Source organism: Dichomitus squalens (genome assembly GCF_000275845.1).
Source record: "Dichomitus squalens LYAD-421 SS1 unplaced genomic scaffold DICSQscaffold_72, whole genome shotgun sequence".
Classification (NCBI taxonomy): domain Eukaryota; kingdom Fungi; phylum Basidiomycota; class Agaricomycetes; order Polyporales; family Polyporaceae; genus Dichomitus; species Dichomitus squalens.
This window is the reverse complement of record NW_006766954.1, coordinates 53,041-71,079: the sequence shown is the minus strand read 5'-3', so window position 1 is coordinate 71,079 and position 18,039 is coordinate 53,041. Positions and strand designations below refer to the sequence as shown.

Below are 18,039 nucleotides of genomic sequence, written 5' to 3'. Positions count from 1 at the left end.
GTGTCCATCGAAGCCGGGTCCCGACGGCTGTCAAATCAGCTTTGAAAATTTGATCTACGGTATGCACCGTACTACTATCGCGACCCCAGTGTTCGGACAAAAAGGCGCCCTCTGCGAATTCCCTTCGTTTTATGTACTTTCCTGTACTCCGATAATGCTCATTTTTGGCATGCAAAAGGAGATGCATATGCATAGACTATGTGCCAAACATGAGAAATATTGAAGGAGACACGAGCGATGGAGGCAGGATATACAGGGCCTGACCCCAGTGTTCGGACAATTCTCCGCACAGCAGGTCACGATCTGTCACGCTTGCCGACACCTGCCGGTCTTCGGGGAATCCCCGTTCTCCAGCTTGATGAGCCTTAGCCGAGCATCCCGAGCAAGTCGGAGAGTCAAACTGTGGCTGCATTGTCACGCCCTCGAGGGCTGCTTCTTGTTTCTCCTCTGTGTTCCCCTGAACAGGCCTCGGAAAATTTGGGTATTGAGTAATATGCGTAGGTTGAAATACGTACACGAGATTTGGATGGAAGCGCCCGAAGAGGGATACGAAGCGAGGCTCCCGAAGCTTTGATAGGGATGGGTTGCACCACTCCATTCCTCAAGATCGCCCCAAGGGCTTATGATACAAATTCAGTTCTTTTTTCTGCTGATTTGGAACACATATGAGCACCTACCTTTCAACTTGCAAGTTTATCGGGTGTACAATGACGGAGATACGGTCGTTTGTCCGAACACTGGGGTCTGTCCGAACACTGGGGTCGCGATAGTACTGTCTCCGAAGCACGCGATCCCGGCAATGTACGAGCAGCGGTTTATCTCAAACGCAAAAAGGAAAAGACAACAGGCATGATATTGAGGGTAATTACACATGTCTACAGACATCGACTACATATCTTCGACGGGTAAAGAGTACAAACCTAGCATAGGTGATAGTCAGCGGACAATCCTCTGTGGTCTGGAAGATAGCGAGGGTAAAAGTCTCAGAGAACATACGGTGTCCTACATGTAGATTTCGGACATATGCTTGTCAAGAAATTTTTATGAAATCATCACAGACGAAGGAAAACGAAGTGAAGAGATCGAATGGCTAAGCCTCACCTAGAGTTCCCTCGACCGGCGTCCGACAACCTGCAGACTGACACTTAGGTACACCGTGTCCCAACCGTGGTCGAGATATGCTGAGGGGAGAGGGCACACTCCAATGCAGAGCTTCGTCGATAGAAGACGGCTTCGTCGTGCCACACGCTTACCATAATGCCCGGAACCGCGTAAGCAACACTCGGTAGGATGGACTTGTGAACCATCATCTAAATGTGAAGGTATGTAGTCAGTGAATGTTCGATACGGCTATCTCTCGAAGGAGATAAACATCAAAGGGGCTCCGTTGGTGATGCATGTTAGATGAGTACGGCTCATGTTGAGTTCGCCAACTCGAATGTTTATGGATAAACTATCTTCATCGCAGACACAATGGAAGGAAGACTCACCAAACTGAAGCTAGGAAAGACTGTTGAGGTAGCTGTACATTCGTCGGGCAACAAGGCCTAATGGCAAGTTGAATGAGGTGTCAAATCTTGAAAGGTGTCGTCTCGCGCTAGGATTGTTCAGGCTCCTTCCCCGACCCGTGCAGCGGAGCTGAGCGGAGTTGGCCAGCTGTACAGTTGGCTTTTGCCCAAGGGACGCCCAGAACAATTCGCCTCTCTTGCGCCCGTCCACGATGGCGGTCTTGCTCCCTGCCTTCTCCCGCTGATTGTGCTGGTGAGTGTTACACCTTCCCTTGAGCGGCGGCCAGCGATGGCTTCGCTTTGTATGATGAATCTTTCAATCAGTTCTGCTTCCGAAAGCGAGGGCAACCTCCTAGTGGACAACCTCATACCAAAACTCTCAATTCTGATCTTCTCTCCTATCCATCGTCTTCGCACGACGTGTTGCTGACCTTTCTGTCTTCTAGGTCTTGCTCGCTTTCAGTAGCTATCACGTCGTCGTGCTGTATAGGTGAGTGTACTTCCCCGGTATCTCGTCCGGGACGACAACAAGTTCATCCATTCGTTGAGCGTCCCCTCATATACTTCGTCTCTCCCACCCTTTGTTCGCTTGCGGACCCTGGGTCGCGTTTGTGGACATCGTCTTGATGACCATGGACCGGGTCGAAATGGGGTCACTGTGGGGGGAAAAATGAAAACATCGGCTTTTCTGATCTTACTCCGGACTTGCTTGATTCTCAGTCGCGCTGACTTGCCTTCCATTCCTTAGCAATGGTCTTGCCGTATATACTGTTCGAGCTGTATGCGTATGTCGATGATCTTCATTAAATATCAATACTTCGCGTTGCGTGCTTGACCGCTATGCCTTCGAAACACCGCTTGGGAAGGCGAAATCTCGGTCCGTCATGCGCGTTCTTGCCCATCTCCCCGAAGTTCTTGTGTATCATGTGCCGCTCTTTGCTCCCTATCATGCGGTTCGACCCACCGCTACTCACCTCTTAGTGGTGGAGGGGTTGACGCAGGTTCATGGCGTCGAGATTGCTTCGGTATGAAGGCACTGCACTATTAGAGCGGTAATCACGATGGTATGTGGGCACCTGGTACACGGCTTAGACTCCCGCATAAGGGGGCATAGCATGTTCTTCCGGTGCTTACTCGCCACACAACCCGCATGGTAATGTAACTATATCAACTCGCTGTGCTGCACAACGAACCTTCTTATCGTTGTCTCCACGACATCGTCTCGAGGAGCTGCGCAGACGAGGACCAAGTACGACGAGGGCTGTGGGCTTTCAACGACATTGACTACGTGGGCGTGATTTGACAATAATCACATCTATTGGTCTAACACATGCCCCGCAGTAGTGAGTTCAACAGGGACGAAATGGCGACGAGCTCTCTCTTACTGAAGTAGGTTTGTACATGAACATGATGCCGGACACGCGAGACCGTCGAGATTCTTCAACGGACGAGAAAATGAGCGCTGGCTTATGAACCACCTATGCCATGGCGTTCCGGCCTCAGCGACCTCGCTTCGCCATTGAGTATGGGCTAACCCGCTGCAGGGTCAACTGCTGGTCGCTCATTACTCCGGAACACGCACCAGCCAACCTTGAAGCAACTGCTTCTCAACGTTTTTACGTTGCATTCAGTCTCACTGTGGTAAGTCGGAGGCCAGTCGATTTAGTCCCCATCTGACCTCGAATAGGTCGCAGGCGGAACATACAGTCGAACACGCGTCATACCTATATTTGAGGAACCGTATGTACTGCTTGGTTCCAAACGAATAAGCCTCGTTCCAGCACGTTTACTAAAGTTCAAAACCTCCATACCGACGTTAAGACTTCCCATAAACTTGCAACAATTCAATCGCGGTCTGACAGGCTCTTCACCGTCTGTCACACAAGTGTCTGAGATGGTTTCTCATGCCCGACCGTCGGGAAACGTCAACAGCTTCATTGGATCTATGTGGACTCCACTCGCATTTCATCAAGATCAGTTAGAGTCGGATGACACAGATCAGCCTTAGGCGAGATTAGTCGCAAAATCTTCTTGGCAATCATGAAGTTGGGGTCCAGCATTCATCGTCCCATGTTTAGTCCAAACTGTATTTATCCTGGATCCTAGTTCCCAGTGCAAACCCAATCTTTTGTCGATTATCTCATGCAGATCGAACTGTTTTGCTGGTGGAAAGACCACTGCCCATGGTACGACTCGTCTCAGTACCAGCCTGTGTCGATGCATAGGCGTTCAAAGGCATTGTTTCTTGTGCACGAGATGGAACGTCAAGGAACAGGGCCGTGCAATGTTCATCAGGACTTGTCCCACAGATTTCCTGGAGGGATGTAGGTACTATAGATTTGCGCTATTCGGGGCACGAGCCGCGGCCAGAGTTATAACGAGTAATATTAAACAAGGTAATGAAAACAGGTCTACATCAGAGTACAGAGCAAGGCAACGATGGCATGAATGCCGCTGCACCATGAGGTGTGGCGAAAGATATGTGTTAGCAGACGGTCGAGCTCATGAGCACTAATGGGAAAGGAGATTGCGCTGAGACGAAATTTAGAGACTTCACAAGGCAGTGACTCGGCCGGCGGGCGGTACCATCGGACACCCGGAGCGGGCAATTGTGCGACATTCCGACTGCATCGGGGGACACAGCCTCAGCCACATCTTGTATCTCGCTCCCATGTCGACAGCTGTGACTCCCGCCGCTGGTTTTTTGTCGTTGCCGCGTTGTGCAAGGCCTCGACATAACATTGCACACGTTTGTGGTGACATTGGTGAGCGAACGCTCAAAACGACATAAGACTGCTATGCGCTGTACGGTACGTTGAACAACGTGCCTGAAGTTTAGGCTCGCTACTTCTAGTGCTCCAGCTCAACCCGTGGTATGTACCGTAAATGACATGCTAACTCCGCTGACAAAACTAGATCGACTGGCCGGCACCATTTGACCTTCTCCCCTTCGCTATCAGGTTCTTGAGGTACTCTCCGAGAGCGCAGCTGAACTCTCTGGCGGCGGCCACCTGACGAGCGTCAGGACCTTCTGAGACCGGAGTGATCCACGTTGTGCGTCACCCGAATTAGCGGCACCATATCGCACTGCAGAGCAAGACGCGCCACTGGCTTGGGGGGCCGACTGCAACCAGGCCTATGGTAACAGAAAATGCACAGCACCGCCGACGGACCCTCAGGAGCCTTCTTAGCTTCATGATGAAAATAGTGACTTCGGAAATCACTTTCACCAGGCACAAGACAGCTCACATTCGGCTTATTTCTCTCAGAGGGGAGGATCAAGAACACTGGCTGGAAGCTGATCGTTATGACTAAACTTACGTTGTATGCATGGCATTCGTAGTCATGTGAATGTGGTGAGAGTCATGGTATCTTAAGGGCCTTGTCCCTCGTTTCTTGACATTTCATCGAATTCTCGGTAAAGATGTACCAGGACTTCTACTTGCTGTTGGGGATCCCCACGATCCTTGAAGCAATCACGCGGCCGGAGGCAGTCTGAATGAAATGATGGATGCTGGCTAAACCTTCTGGCGTCGACTTCCAAAAGTCTTCGGCATCAAAGACGCACATGTACTCTAAAAACAGTCTCGTGTCCCCTCCCCGTGTTATTTGTTTATTATAAGGTTTGATGTGCCAGGAACGTTGCTTACCTAGATAAAAAGACCTCCCTTGTCTGACAGCATGCTAAGTCACTCCTCACCCGCCTATTCCAGATTTCTCTCCTTGAGCCCCGCAATTCATTCATTCAACATGTCGGGCAACGCTGATGCCCAAGCTATCATAGCTTCGGCGTAGTATGTATACGTCTTCTATCCCATTCCTGCAACCTGACCAACAATGAGTGTAGTGTAGCCATGTACGACAATTATTGCGGTGTTGCTGCCCAAGGTACGCCATACAACCAGTACATCGACGGCGAGGTACTTGCTTATAGCAGACTTTTTACGTGCATCGTCTAGCGCTTTCATACTACGACTACCTCATCACGTTTCATAACGAGGTCACTCTGTTCTGGATTCCGATGCGAATCAACGGGGCATCTGTTCTCTTCTTGCTAAACCGATACTTCAATCTCGTGATGCAGATTGGATACTGGACACAGGTCCCTAAGTCTTTACAGGTGTGGTCCACTAGTGACTCATGTATCTGATGAGATCGTGCTAATGATTATGCAGGGGTGAGCCATTTCAACAAGCGTGGAGGAGGATATACATATGACGAGAACGGTCCGAGTCAGGGCGCTCCATCAGTTTGAATTCTTTTATGTGATTGATTCCTTGCAGTATCTTCCTTGGGCTGGTACGTTCCACCTTCCCCATGTTGTGCATAGAGAGGGCTAACTCGCAGGTTCCTTGTACAGCATTCTCAGCACTCAGAACATACGCCTTGTGTCCGAAGCCATACAAATCGTTTATCTCAGCCATAGTTTTTTCCCTTGCATTGGTCCCCTTGGTTGTGAATATGCTTGTAGGTACCAGGCATTGGTATCACCACAAGTAGCGTCTCTGATAGCTATTGTCATTCTTCGTAAAGCATGATTTGCGTTGGACATCCTATGTGTACGACCCGACGGTGCCAGGAAACGTTGCTGTGGATACGCTAGCCCCAAACATTAATATGAGGTAATGCGCCCATTGCAATCTCTTTTCGTGTCATAACTGACGTTGTATGTGGTAGGTGTAGGTTGACATTCTATGGCATCATTGTCCCGATACACACGCTGAAGCCTATCTTCGCTAGTCGTTATGGCATGCCGATTCTCCCTCGTGGCCGCAGATCTACTGGTTCTATGCGTTACATGGTACCAAACTTTCGAGACGGTAAAAATGTCCCGACGTTTCGCGCCCGGTCAAGATACACAAAGCCTTGCCAGTACTCTACTCCATGACGGTGAGCTATCCTGGTGAAGAACTGCTATCTTCGGTACTCAATAATCATGTGCCGGTCCAATACAGGGACATCTTACTTCTTGTGGGTTCGATGACATGACTCTAACACTATCTATGTCTGACATCAGCAACAGAATACTACTCATCCTCAATGTCCTGCACATCGCATTCACTCTCAGCTCGGTCAGTATGGGGTTCGGCAGCGAAGCTTTAATCTGAGTCTGACGTCAAATAGATCGCCAACGATCCTTTCAGTCCTAGCAGTGTCGTCCTTCTGATAGAAGAACCGTACGTACTTCCTTCAAGTCTTCTCACCGTATAAGCTCCAACTCAAATTCCCCTAGCTTGACTTCTGTCCTCACCTCGAGATTTCTCATCAACCTTCAACTAGCCAAACGCCGACAGGAGGGCTCGTTTCAGTCCATCTCGGAGGGGACTGAGCTCGCATTCGAGCCCCAGACGTCATCAAGCCATATCGACAGATTCATCAAATCTATGGGAGGTCAACTGTCGTTTGACCATGACAGCGTTGAAGAGGACAATACAATCTAGACGTAGGCAACGCCAAAGGCTACGATTCTCGCGTATCTGGGGTTGGACAGAGGTCCTTCTCGGTCCCGTGTATGATCGGCTCGCGTTCTGTATAGCCCGGCATCTGTAGAATTAATCTGCGAAACCATCAGAGTAGCGGATTGCTGTGGATATCTGATATATAGTCAAGCCCACTAGATGGTGTTCCATCGTAATGGTGGCGTGCACATGAAATACTTCTGCAGGTCGTCAGAACGGCTCACATGTAAAAAAAACCAATTTGCAACGGCGCGGGTAGCCTACAGTAAGCTAGACTCCAATTTGTTCATGGCCTACTGAGATTAGTTATATCTATCGGTCAATGTCAGGGCCAGACAACGATCTAGTATGACGTCCAGACTCTGCCGCCTGCACGCTACATCGGAGTGTATGGCCTGTACGATATAATCAATCGCCAGTTATTGTCCCAACCCTGTGACCTGTCTGGCCTGCCCTTCCAGGTTTTGGGCGGACCCTGAGTCAGGCCTACATGTATACACCGAGGGTGAAAGAAGTACTGCAGAACGCCTGGGTAAGCAGCCAGGTCAATCCACGGGGACAGCCGAACGTAACGTACGTGGTTCCAATGGTCGATCAGCTGCGACGCCGGGCCCTTCTTCGTCCTCCTCATCATGCTGTCTAACCCCTTCACCACGAAGAAGCCTAACGCCCCCAGTTAACACCCCATCACGCGTGCCACCACACAGAACGAGAACTCGAAACGCACCAAAGATGATCCCGACCCCCGGCAGCGCCAACGGCGCCAGGCCCGACACGACCCGGTTCATCGGGCTCAAGCTCCCCGCGACGCGTACATCGTGCAAGAACTGCCGCCAGTCCTGCTCGTTCACGTCGTGCGCGACGAACGGGTGCGGCGCGACCCCCACCCCGCACTCGGGCGAGATGTACGGGAAGCCGCGGTCGAGCGTGCTCCCCTTCGAGAGGAGCGTCATCACCGGGAACGCGCCGTACGACAGCCCCGAAGCGGGCGGGCGCAGGAACGACGCGGGCGGGGGGTCGAGGAGCTTCTTGGGCGCCTTTCCGGGCGCGAAGTTCTTCACGTGGCCCATGAAGCCTTTCGGATTGTCGCCTGAGAGCTCGGGACCTCTCGTGCCGTCGGGCGAGGGCGCAAAGGTGGAGAAGAAGGCATGGCCTCTATCGGGGGTGAGGAGAGGGGAAGGTGATTTTTGGGTGTTGAGGGCGAGGGGGAAAGGGCTGGGCGCGTTGAAGTTGTAGGATGGGGTCACGTCGTAGATAGACGTAGAGTGGGATTGGCTGTTCTGGTAGTGGTACGGGTCTTCTTTGACAGCGGAAGGGTCCTTCTCGGTCATGATCATAGCGGATTGGCTTATGGAAAACAGTCGAAGTCGTGTGCAAAGCCAGCGGGGCGTCCGAGTCGGCTTGTCTGCTCCGGGCATGCCTGGTAGGTATAAGAACCAGCACGAAGATACTGCGAACGCTCATACAAATCCACGACTAGTGCCGTCGACTCCGAGAACAGTCATCGATTTGTACGTCTCGGCACTAGAGCCATGCTCTTCTCCGAAACCGCTGTCAACGCTACCTGAACGAAAATGTGAAGATCAGCGCTAGTCATCCGCAGTCCTGACCAAAGGGAAGCACGACGGGACAAACTCCCGTGCGTACGGTGTACCCTCATAAAGCAATGACCCATGCCACGCAAATCCAGCGTGTGCGACAACAATACTTGCAGGCCTCGACTGCTGCAGCTTGCGTCATAACCTGCTCGAGGCACTGTAGCATCCTATGTAGTCTCAGCTGACTCAATCGAACTATGATGATCAGTAGAGCTCCGTTGGGAAGGAGAAATCACAAATGAGCGGCTTCGGCAGCAGCCTTCAAGTTAAGTATATATGGTACAACGCGACACGCGACGAGCGCGCGGGCGCCCGGAGGTATACTCCGAGGGCGCTCAAGGGGGGCCAACGAAGAGCTTCGCTGAGACAGGTTTCAGCCAACTTGGGGTCGGACTGATAGGTCCCACAAAATGACGGTGGCCTGGCCACGAGGCAGTGAAGGCGGTACGAGTCGTCCGACCGTCGTATTGGGATGATGAGAAGGCTTGCACCCTATGATGATGTGGGGACGTGCCTGTTTCGAGAGCGACGTGAAGTAGATGGGGATAACTAAAGACATCGACAGACAACCTGCTTCCCACTTCGGGCGTCCCGGGTTCCCTGCAGCGTAAGCAAATCTGCGAGATTCGGAGCAAAAGTCGGCTCACCCAAGGTATATATTTGATTCGTGTGTGCCGATTCTTGTTCTTGTCGCCGCCACCAACCGCCAGCTACCTCGCGCCACAATGGCGGAGGGGACCGCCATCCTGAACGCGAATGGCAACACGCATATACAGAGCCTGGGGCGTAGAACGGAGTCACGTACCCAATATAATCCACGATTGCCGAGCCTCCTCGAGTATGGTCGAGACCCACGAACCTCACGACGAGGGACGCTGTCCCTAGGAAGGAAGAGGGAGAAGATGGTCACCAGAAGGCACGAACGCAGCACCGCACAACACCGCCCCTTGCATTCCTAACAGACGATGTCATAGGGTTCATCCGGAGCAGAGCCGTAAAGGTAAGCAGACGACAGACTCTAGTGGACCTGGTCTATTTGTGTCTGTGGGGGCGATGCTGGAAAGCGCATATAGTCTGTGAAAGACACCAAGGGCGACCGTAACGTCGTGCCATACCTGCAATCTGGCTGCCGATGCGCGATAATCACAACATGCTGACCTCGTGCAGGACAATGCGATCTAGTCATCATCGCGCGAATAGAGGTGCTGATATGGAGGGGCCACCAGTTAGGTACACATCATCGCAAGAGTTACGATGTCGAGGGCGCAGGTAGCCTACGCATGGCAGGATGTAAGCACGCACGGGACGTCATAGATGTTGCATAAAAGTACGCACTGCAGGCACGCTATGTGTCGTCTCCACGAACAATAACTCATCGACATGCGCACACACCAAATATGAAGCATCGTCATGGCATGTGTAGTGAGCAACTTCCCGCTTCCTGCGCGGGCCGGAAGAAGCTCGACGTCTCGGGCATACCAGATCTAGAAGAAGGGCACAATGGAAGAGACAGGACGGAAGCGCGCCCAAGCATGCATGGGAAAGCCGTGACGCTAATCTTCGAACATAGGGACAGAAACTCTCGCAGCGCTGGCAGGTCGTCGGAGTGAGGACATAGACAATAAGAACACACTGCTAGACAACATGTGGACAGCGCACATGCTAGCGAGGTGGGCGTGTTGGAACGCGGGCTCTGAGAGATCAAGCCTAGGGTTTGCGTAAGCGCACGCAAGAGAACTTTACAGGGACGGGAGCAGATAGACGTGTCAATACACCGATGAATGAGCGCAGGAAAGGGCGGAATTGCGAGTATTCGAGATGACGAAGAGCGTGCGGAGATAAGATACAGACCACGGAAGCACAGCCAGGCGCACACGCAGAAGCAGGCATAGGCCAGCAGGACATGCCCAAATCCACGAAAGCAAGGAGAATATTGATCACAGCTCGAGAACAAGGTACACTTTCAGACGCCCGGCGTTCCAGTGCGTTATTCATTTGCATCGCCGAGAGCGGAGGGCGCCTTTTCCTATATGCGGAAGGAAGCTGGCCTTGTATATGGTAGGGTCGGCGTACAAACACGACCAAAGCAGCAGTTATATGCTGTGTTAGTCGGTTATTACCTCACACTAATGGCCAGCGCGGGCGCCTGATGCGTGCTTATTGTTCCGAATACGTCAGGCATTATTGTTCCAGTTCGTCGACGACGGCCGTGTGCAAGACAATGGAGCCCAGCGCACAAAAGGCCGGGAACTTGGTGGGCGATACTAAAGCTCCTGCTGGGCAGAGTCTCCCTTGTCTCCATCTCCTCATCGCTTTCTTTGCTTTGAGCCAGCCTCCCTTTGACGACGATCTCACATAGATTCCTCTCCAAGATCCTTGACGACTTCTACGATGGCATCCAGTGAGTCCGCTCCGCCTGCCATATACTCGTCTACAACCTTTCGAGCTGACATTCGGGATCAGTTTTCTCGCATAATCGGATTCTGCCAAACCTCAAGCGACGCTCTCGTCCGACCAACAAGGCTGAGAACTCTCCGGCCAAGGCGAAACCCCTTCACATCCTCCCTAACGTCGCCGAAGAAGACGAGTATCCAAGCCGCCAGTCATGTTCATCACTGTCATCGCTGCCTACCAACCCGAACCCATCCTCGTATCAACCCTCCCCGTTTGTCACTGCCAGCGCGACTCTCGGCGCTCGACCCAAACACGACAAGCGTGACTCCCGCAGGGTCGTCTTGACTGGAGTCGAGGGTCTCACTTTCGATGACTTCTTCCCCCCATCAAGCGCCCCTAGGGTGCGCACACCATCACCCCCACCTCGCCCCATCACGCCCCCTCCACGGTTAGTAACATCATCGTCGGGAACGGAATCTCCCCTCGACGATATCAACCTACGCTTCTCTGGTCTCGGAATATCACTTGATTTCCCCTCTCCGCCTTCTTCTGCAACCCGCAATCCATCGTTCTCCAGGAACCGCGAACAATCACCTTCTCCATCTCTCACCAGCAGCGACGCGTCCACGTGCAGCCCTAAAACCCCCTGCTCGACGCCACCTACTTCCGACGACGACGAGTCTCCAAGTAAGGAATCGCACCTCATGCGCGCTCCCACCTTCAAGTCCCAACGTGCATCCGTGCTCTTCATGCAGTCGATGCCGGACCTCGCGGAGGCTCCGCGCAAGACATCCATCACCTCGCTCCTCGATGACGATGTCTCGGAGGAGGTCGCATGGTTCGCGCAGGACATTTCCGAGATTGTCACGCTCGCGTCCCCTCTTCCGCCCGCGTTCCCTCTCGAGGCGTCTGGACCCGCACGCGACCCCCGCGCCCGTCCCGACTCCGTTGTCCCTCTTCCGCGCAAGCATAGTCGTGGCGACAGGCCCGTCCCCACCTTGCCGCGCATCTCCATCCAGGATAGCGGCGAGCGCAGCCCAAGCGCCCAGCTGGACCCCACCTTCCCCTCGAAGCGTCGCTCCTACCTCATCCCCTCTCGCCCTCCCCCGCCGCCACCTGTCTGCTGCCCACCGAGATCTCCCAGCCTGTCGGCAATGGAACAGGCGACAGAGGAGCTCCTCGCCGAACTTGCCAACGCGGCACTCGGCGCCGGCTTCCTCGGAACGGAGCTCACCTTCCCCCACAGCGCCCTCTCGGACGCCGGTTCTGTCCCGCCTTCGCCTAGCTCCCACTTCATCGTCAAGAGCCCCCTCACACCCTGCAGCGCTGCGTCCAACGACATGCGCCCGCCACCTCGCTCGTCCGTGCCTGCCGACATCTTCGACTTTTGCGATAGCCCGATCGACACGCCCTCCATGTGCAGCTTCTTCACCCCTCCCACCTCCTCAATGTCCAACCGGCTCAACCCCCAACAGCACCAGTGGCCGACGACGCCCGTGAGCGCAGTCAGCATGAGCGTGTACTCCCAGACGGACTCCGCGCCCGCCTCGCCCCTGTCCTCGTTCGACTTCGACATCGACGTCTCGCACGTGCGCGCGCCCTCCGAGCGCCCCGCGACCCCAGACAGCCCGATGCGCGTGCACGCACCGACGCCCCGCCGCACGCCGTCCATGCGCTCTGTCGGGTCACTGGCGGACCAGGAGCGCACGCTCCGCTCGCGCTGGTCGACGTCGACGCTCGGCTCGATCGCGGACTCGCACGGGCACAGCTGGCTCGGGCGGTTCACGCTCTCGCCCTCGAAGAAGGGCAAGGGCGGCAGCAGCAGCAAGCACGCGGCGCCGCAGCCGGCCCCTGTGCTCGCCCCGGTGAACACGCACCTGCAGCGGAAGAACGCGGTGAAGAGCTCGCACTCGCCGAAGCGGTCGATGGACTCGGAGCGCGGCGTGAGCAGGCGGGATAGCCGGTCGAGCCGCGTGAGCGAGAGCAGCGCGAGCGACAGCGGGGAGAGCACGGCGAGCTCGGGCTTGAGGCGGAAACCTATCCCGTTGGTGCTGCTCAGTACTGCTGCGGGGCCGGCGAACGCGATGCAGATGTGAAGGCATCGGTGATACGGTGGTGACGGTAACGACCTCTGACGACTTCTCTTCTCTCCTCTCATCTCGGGCCTCGGTTCCAATTCTATCTCTCGCCCTCGTTCTGGTTGACTGTATCCATAGTGAACGCGCTCCTTGCATCGTCTCCCTTCACTCCACATCCTAAACCCACACAGCATACGGCCCGCCACACTGAACTCTATGATTATTGTAGCATTCGCCCTTCCTCACGACCTGCTCCCTCACGACGGTCACCCAAACCCAACTTGTAGCCTTCTTCGTCCTTCTGTTCTCTCGCCCTTGCTTTCTCCCGTTTGCGCTCCTCGGTATTTATTGTGGCGCGTGAGCCCCTACTCGTGCGCGCCGTGATTAATCGTACGGTCTCCTTTCGTACCGCTGTACATACCCTACCCTCCGGACGGCCGCCCTCGCTGTACTTTGGCTCGTCCGGATTGCACACCCTCGTTTTTCACACTCGTAATTAGTTCATGCGTCGGCTGGGTCGAACTAGATGTATCTCCTAGTAATGAATACTACGTCCTACATCTTTTCCTCTTGTGCAGCTCCGAGCTGAGTGCAAACTGGTAGGTGAGCTTCTTCCAAGTCGGGCTCGCGAACCCTAGGTTTTCCAGGAAGACAAAGTGGGTCCCGAAGATCCCAATTCGAGGACTGTACGTAACCCACCGGCGACAACTACCTCTCGGTTACAAACGGCTGTGCAGGATTAGTTTCAACCCTCACGTGTACGAAAGTCTTTGCGCTTATCGAGCAACGACAAGGTGAACGGTGACGTGCACGCGCCTCGACGTCCCGGCTGACATTGCTAGGCGGCGAGGTTCAAATCCAAGTATTCCATCGCTGCTTAAGACTGAAAGGGAAAGGTCTCACGGGTAAGCTACAACTTTGATTCTGCGATGACAACCGACCCGGAGCGAAGGTCGACGGGATAAACTCTAGAAAATGAGGAACACGATCATTCTGCACGGGCGGTCTCGACATCGAGTTACTGCAGGGCACGCCAGAGTTTGCACACGCCGGCTTCCTTTCAAACGACTGCGATTGGGCAGCCCCTCTACCTAACTAACCTTGCCACGTTGGAAGCACAAGTGAAATCTGCAAGGGTCACCTTATGTTCTCTGCACTACCAACCACCATGATCGTACATCAGATCGTTCAACTACTCACGACGCCTGGGCAAAATGCTTCCTGAACCTCGCAGTGATGACCTCCTGCAAAACTGTGAGAACCATACCAAGGTGACCGAATCCTGGACCTACCTCATCAAAAGTCGCCTTGTAACTTTCGCGTTGGAAAAGATCATCGATGTACTTCCCAAGGCGTGCGAACTTTCCCGTAGTAATCGTGTCCCAAATCTTCGCGCCTTCACTTGCAGTCGGATCTTTGCCGATGTTGTTCACAAGGAAGATCCGGGCACGCCCAAGAAACGGCGCAATCGCAATGTCTGCGAGGGAGTGCTCGCCGACCGCGAAGCCCTCAGGGGGGAGGAGAGACTGAAGATACTCGAGAGCCTTGATAAGGTCCTCCTCGGAGCCGCTGTTCTTCACAATGAAGGACAAGTAGGCAGGGAAGAGCTTGCTCGAGACGCCCTCGATAAAGAAACGGGCCTGAGCGCGCTTCACGGGGTCCTTGGGGAGGATGCCTGACTCGGCGAACAGGTCACCGATAAACTCGACGAGGACGAGTGACTCCGCGAGCTTGACGGACTCGGGGGAAGGCTGGTCAGGAGGAACCGAAGGGCCACCGTACGTAATGGCGGGGACCTTGCATTTGATACATGAGTCCTCTGCACGAGGGGGTTGGCGCGAGGAAAATGCTGACCTTGCTCGCAGGATTAACCTGCGGCGCGTACCACTCGGGCTTGTTCTGAAGGTCGATCTCATACCGCGTGTAAGGGGCCTTGGCTTCCGCAAGAGCGATTTCCGCCTGGTCCAGGCATCGGGGTCAAAACTGAACTGATGCTGAATGCCAGCCAGGCGCTACTGACCCTTTGAGCAAAGGGGCAAACCTGTGGGACCCGACGAGATCGATGGTGAGCATCACGACTAGAATGAAGTGAACGAACATCAACCGCTCACTTTGGCGGTGTAGAGAGTGATTTGTTCCGGCATGTCTGTCAAGGCTGGGAGGGTCGCTGATTGTCTTCGCCAGTCTTATATGTAGGGATCAGTCCCATGGCTAATCATACTCGTGGAAAGACTCCGCGGCAATGTCGTCATGCGACGTGCTCATCGTGGCCGACTGGACACAGTTTGGCTGACTGATGTGCTTGCTTTGTAATCTGTGTACTCAAGTCGGATTTTGCACGGTCTCAGGGCAGGCGATCAGGCAAGGCGAACCATAGCGCGACTGCTCGTGTCATAACTTGATTGAAACGGACGTGGCACGCGAGATACGATGTTGGACAAGTTGACTTACCTCCGCAGATTCAAGGATATACAACGAATGCCTCAAGAAGGCCTAATATCTAGCGCACAAGCGCGAGTACAACCCCGACCGTACTCGAACATAGCGGGATCCTCACGGGCCTCCGCCTTGCAACGACTCTTGGTTTCTCGGACCTTAATGGATGTGCGATTTGGCGCTATTGCGTACTTGCACATAGACCTCGGGGGAGGAATTTGACCATAGCCGAGATAATGAATACTTGCCGATCGTCGGTGTGGTGTAATCCACAAACAAATGCCATAGCAGATATGAACGGTGGACCTTTACTGCATTGTGATTCGATAACAGGATGACTCAGTCCGGGAATGTGTCGAAATGCCCAGTGGAGTCCAGGTTCCCTGCTCGAGTCTGACTTTGGTACAGTGCGTATGCGTCATGCTGGGCCTTGATCGTGTATCGGAAAAAGTAGCAAGCACGAGCGGACAGTATGAATCGAAGTCGCAGTCCGCGATGCAAGCGTTCGGCATCAATACTTTGGTGTCGAACATGAGAAAACAGTCTTATTCCCACGGTGCGCTCACTGCACGCTCTCGAGCGCCTCTCTAAGTTGACCTGCGGGTTGTACTCGTACTGCATGCAGGAGATGGACTGGATGCGCTAAATACGACGTCTAGCACCTATACTGAGTGCGCCCACGGTGTCTATAACCAATACTAGACCGCCAAATTGACAAGCTCGCCCACGGTTTCACAGACACATGTACTCATATGCATGATCCCGACCGTAGGTGACCGACCGAAACCTTCCAACGTCTACATAGCAACGATTGCCGCCTCATTAGACCCTGCAGTGGCAAGGAGTGTCACTGTTGGTGAGTTTCATCTTATCAGTTGTCGAGACCCCAATAACACCTCTTACTGCCCCATGCCGGGTCATTGCGTCGTCCTGACATTCCGGCCTGTAGACATAAAGAACACGATTCACGGTTCTGCGCGGTGAAGCACATGCTATCTCCTATTCCCTATTTATGAAGCTCGGGCAAAAAGCTTCCTGTACCCCTCATTATTGGCCGCCTGTTGGGGTGTGAGAACCGTGCCTCCTCGATAGGGCTTGAGACGTACCTCATCGAATGTCGCCTTATAACTCTCGCGCTGGAAGAGATCATCGACATACTTCCCAAGGCGCGCAAACTTCCCAGTGTTGATCGTCTCCCAAATCTTCGCGCCTTCCCCTACGGCCCTACCCTTGCTAAAGTCGTTCACGAGGAGGACACGAGCGCGCCCGAAGAACGGCGCAATCGCGATATCTGCTAGGGAGTACTCGCCGACCGCGAAGCCCTCAGGGGGGAGGAGAGACTGGAGGTACTCGAGAGCACTGTAGAGGCCCTCTCCCGAGCCTTCGCTCTTCATGATGAAGGACACGTAGGCGGGGATAAACTTGCTCGAGACGCCCTCGATGAAGAAACGGGCCTGCGCACGCTTCACGGGGTCCTTGGGCAGGATGCCTGACTCGGGGAACAGGTCGCCGATGAACTCGGCGAGGACGAGTGACTCCGCGAGCTTGACGGATTCAGGAGAGGGCTGATCCGGAGGGACTTGTGGGCCTCCGTACGCGATGGCGGGGACCTATCATGGACTGCATAGGTGAGCGAGTCTCCTTAAAGAGTAGCTGGAAGAGAGTGACGCAGACCTTACTAGCGGGATTGACCTTCGGCGCATACCATTCTGGCTTGTTCTGAAGGTCGATCTCATATCGCGTAAAAGGAACTTTCGCTTCTGCAAGCGCAAGTTCCGCCTGGTCCGGAGAAGCTGGTCAGACTCGAACCAACGGGAACGACAACGACAGCGACAGCTGACTCTGTGAGCAAAAGGGCAAACCTATAGAGGATATGATTGATCATCATGACGAATCTGGCTAATACAGTACACAGACATCACTCACTTTTGCGGTGTAAAGAGTAATCTGCTCTGGCATGACTGTGAATGTTCAAAGATATCGCTGTTGACTGCCATGATCAGTCTGCACGTTCTCTTATATAGGGGAGGGTCAGCAGGTACTATACAGAGATTAATTGGGATGACTGATTTTCCTACTATTCGGCATTTGTCAGTCATCTTCCGAATACATAGCACCCTCGCAATCGCTGACTACCCGCCTAGACGAGCGATGGTACCAACTAAGCTCGCGTTAGAGCTCGGTCGGATGGACGTGGCGTGTGAGATATGTTTCGCGCATATCGGGGAGACCTCAGGCGCTGCAGGGTACATAGACAAGAGGCGGGATCCCGAGAGTACCGGGATGCGATTGAGATCCCACTTGTCATTCCGAGCGCCCACGTAGCAAGGATTCCCGGTCGATCGGACCCTACACGGCAATGCAGACGCGCTATTCCGGCCGTCGACAATGCATCGACATTGCTGTAGCGGTTTGTTGTGCCCATGTAGATTTTTGTTTGGCCACCGAGAATGGGGAATGTCACGATTCAGAAGGGTTTCCCCGCACTTGAGACCTCCCAAATAGGGAGGACACGGATATCTCAAGTCACCAGAAGGATTTGGAAATGAATCATTTCTTTACCATT

At 53.8% G+C, this 18,039-nt stretch overlaps 6 protein-coding genes across 6 annotated transcripts; 2 read left to right on the top strand and 4 right to left on the bottom strand.

Annotated features, from left to right (window-relative positions):
• Window positions 1-1,898: 1,898 nt before the first annotated feature.
• On the bottom strand, window positions 1,899-2,346 carry DICSQDRAFT_157859 (uncharacterized protein). The gene has a single exon (XM_007370637.1). The coding sequence runs from the start codon at window positions 2,247-2,249 to the stop codon at window positions 1,968-1,970; it is 282 nt and encodes a 93-aa protein (XP_007370699.1). The 5' UTR covers window positions 2,250-2,346; the 3' UTR covers window positions 1,899-1,967.
• A 2,879-nt stretch (window positions 2,347-5,225) lies between these two features.
• DICSQDRAFT_141176 (uncharacterized protein) lies at window positions 5,226-7,080 on the top strand. The gene is made up of 11 exons (XM_007370636.1): window positions 5,226-5,302; window positions 5,356-5,396; window positions 5,468-5,630; window positions 5,746-5,802; window positions 5,864-5,975; window positions 6,042-6,132; window positions 6,249-6,398; window positions 6,464-6,479; window positions 6,532-6,580; window positions 6,633-6,685; window positions 6,742-7,080. The coding sequence occupies exons 1-11, from the start codon at window positions 5,259-5,261 to the stop codon at window positions 6,947-6,949; spliced, it is 984 nt and encodes a 327-aa protein (XP_007370698.1). The 5' UTR covers window positions 5,226-5,258; the 3' UTR covers window positions 6,950-7,080.
• Window positions 7,081-7,218: 138 nt separating this feature from the next.
• Window positions 7,219-8,143, bottom strand: DICSQDRAFT_112985 (uncharacterized protein). Its single transcript, XM_007370635.1, has 3 exons — window positions 7,695-8,143; window positions 7,545-7,630; window positions 7,219-7,484 (listed from the first exon to the last, which is right to left on the bottom strand). The coding sequence occupies exons 1-3, from the start codon at window positions 8,035-8,037 to the stop codon at window positions 7,344-7,346; spliced, it is 570 nt and encodes a 189-aa protein (XP_007370697.1). The 5' UTR covers window positions 8,038-8,143; the 3' UTR covers window positions 7,219-7,343.
• A 2,725-nt stretch (window positions 8,144-10,868) lies between these two features.
• On the top strand, window positions 10,869-13,510 carry DICSQDRAFT_141175 (uncharacterized protein). The gene is made up of 2 exons (XM_007370634.1): window positions 10,869-10,966; window positions 11,029-13,510. Exons 1-2 carry the CDS (start codon window positions 10,957-10,959, stop codon window positions 13,053-13,055), a joined length of 2,037 nt encoding a protein of 678 aa, XP_007370696.1. The 5' UTR covers window positions 10,869-10,956; the 3' UTR covers window positions 13,056-13,510.
• Window positions 13,511-14,171: 661 nt separating this feature from the next.
• On the bottom strand, window positions 14,172-15,181 carry DICSQDRAFT_112982 (glutathione S-transferase C-terminal-like protein; the record flags this gene model as incomplete). Its single annotated transcript, XM_007370633.1, has 5 exons — window positions 14,172-14,281; window positions 14,330-14,833; window positions 14,892-14,996; window positions 15,058-15,078; window positions 15,149-15,181. The coding sequence occupies 5 exons, from the start codon at window positions 15,179-15,181 to the stop codon at window positions 14,234-14,236; spliced, it is 711 nt and encodes a 236-aa protein (XP_007370695.1). The 3' UTR covers window positions 14,172-14,233.
• Window positions 15,182-16,483: 1,302 nt separating this feature from the next.
• DICSQDRAFT_71278 (uncharacterized protein) lies at window positions 16,484-17,432 on the bottom strand (the record flags this gene model as incomplete). The annotated part of the gene is made up of 4 exons (XM_007370632.1): window positions 16,484-17,083; window positions 17,148-17,252; window positions 17,315-17,335; window positions 17,400-17,432. The coding sequence occupies 4 exons, from the start codon at window positions 17,430-17,432 to the stop codon at window positions 16,484-16,486; spliced, it is 759 nt and encodes a 252-aa protein (XP_007370694.1).
• Between the last annotated feature and the right edge of the window lie 607 nt (window positions 17,433-18,039).

What these genes read in the sequence shown, in the direction of transcription:
- DICSQDRAFT_157859 (XM_007370637.1), bottom strand. Translation starts at nt 2,249, where the DNA reads ATGGAAGGCAAGTCAGCGCGACTGAGAATCAAGCAAGTCCGGAGTAAG.
- DICSQDRAFT_141176 (XM_007370636.1), top strand. Translation starts at nt 5,259, where the DNA reads ATGTCGGGCAACGCTGATGCCCAAGCTATCATAGCTTCGGCGTA. An exon ending in TCCTTGCAGTATCTTCCTTG is followed by an intron (nt 5,803 to 5,863) that starts GGCTGGTACGTT and finishes GCAGGTTCCTTG; the next exon opens with TACAGCATTCTCAGCACTCA. An exon ending in TCGCATTCACTCTCAGCTCG is followed by an intron (nt 6,581 to 6,632) that starts GTCAGTATGGGG and finishes GACGTCAAATAG; the next exon opens with ATCGCCAACGATCCTTTCAG.
- DICSQDRAFT_112985 (XM_007370635.1), bottom strand. Translation starts at nt 8,037, where the DNA reads ATGGGCCACGTGAAGAACTTCGCGCCCGGAAAGGCGCCCAAGAAGCTC. An exon ending in GGGGGTCGGGATCATCTTTG is followed by an intron (nt 7,631 to 7,694) that starts GTGCGTTTCGAG and finishes TGGGGGCGTTAG; the next exon opens with GCTTCTTCGTGGTGAAGGGG. An exon ending in TGATCGACCATTGGAACCAC is followed by an intron (nt 7,485 to 7,544) that starts GTACGTTACGTT and finishes GGCGTTCTGCAG; the next exon opens with TACTTCTTTCACCCTCGGTG.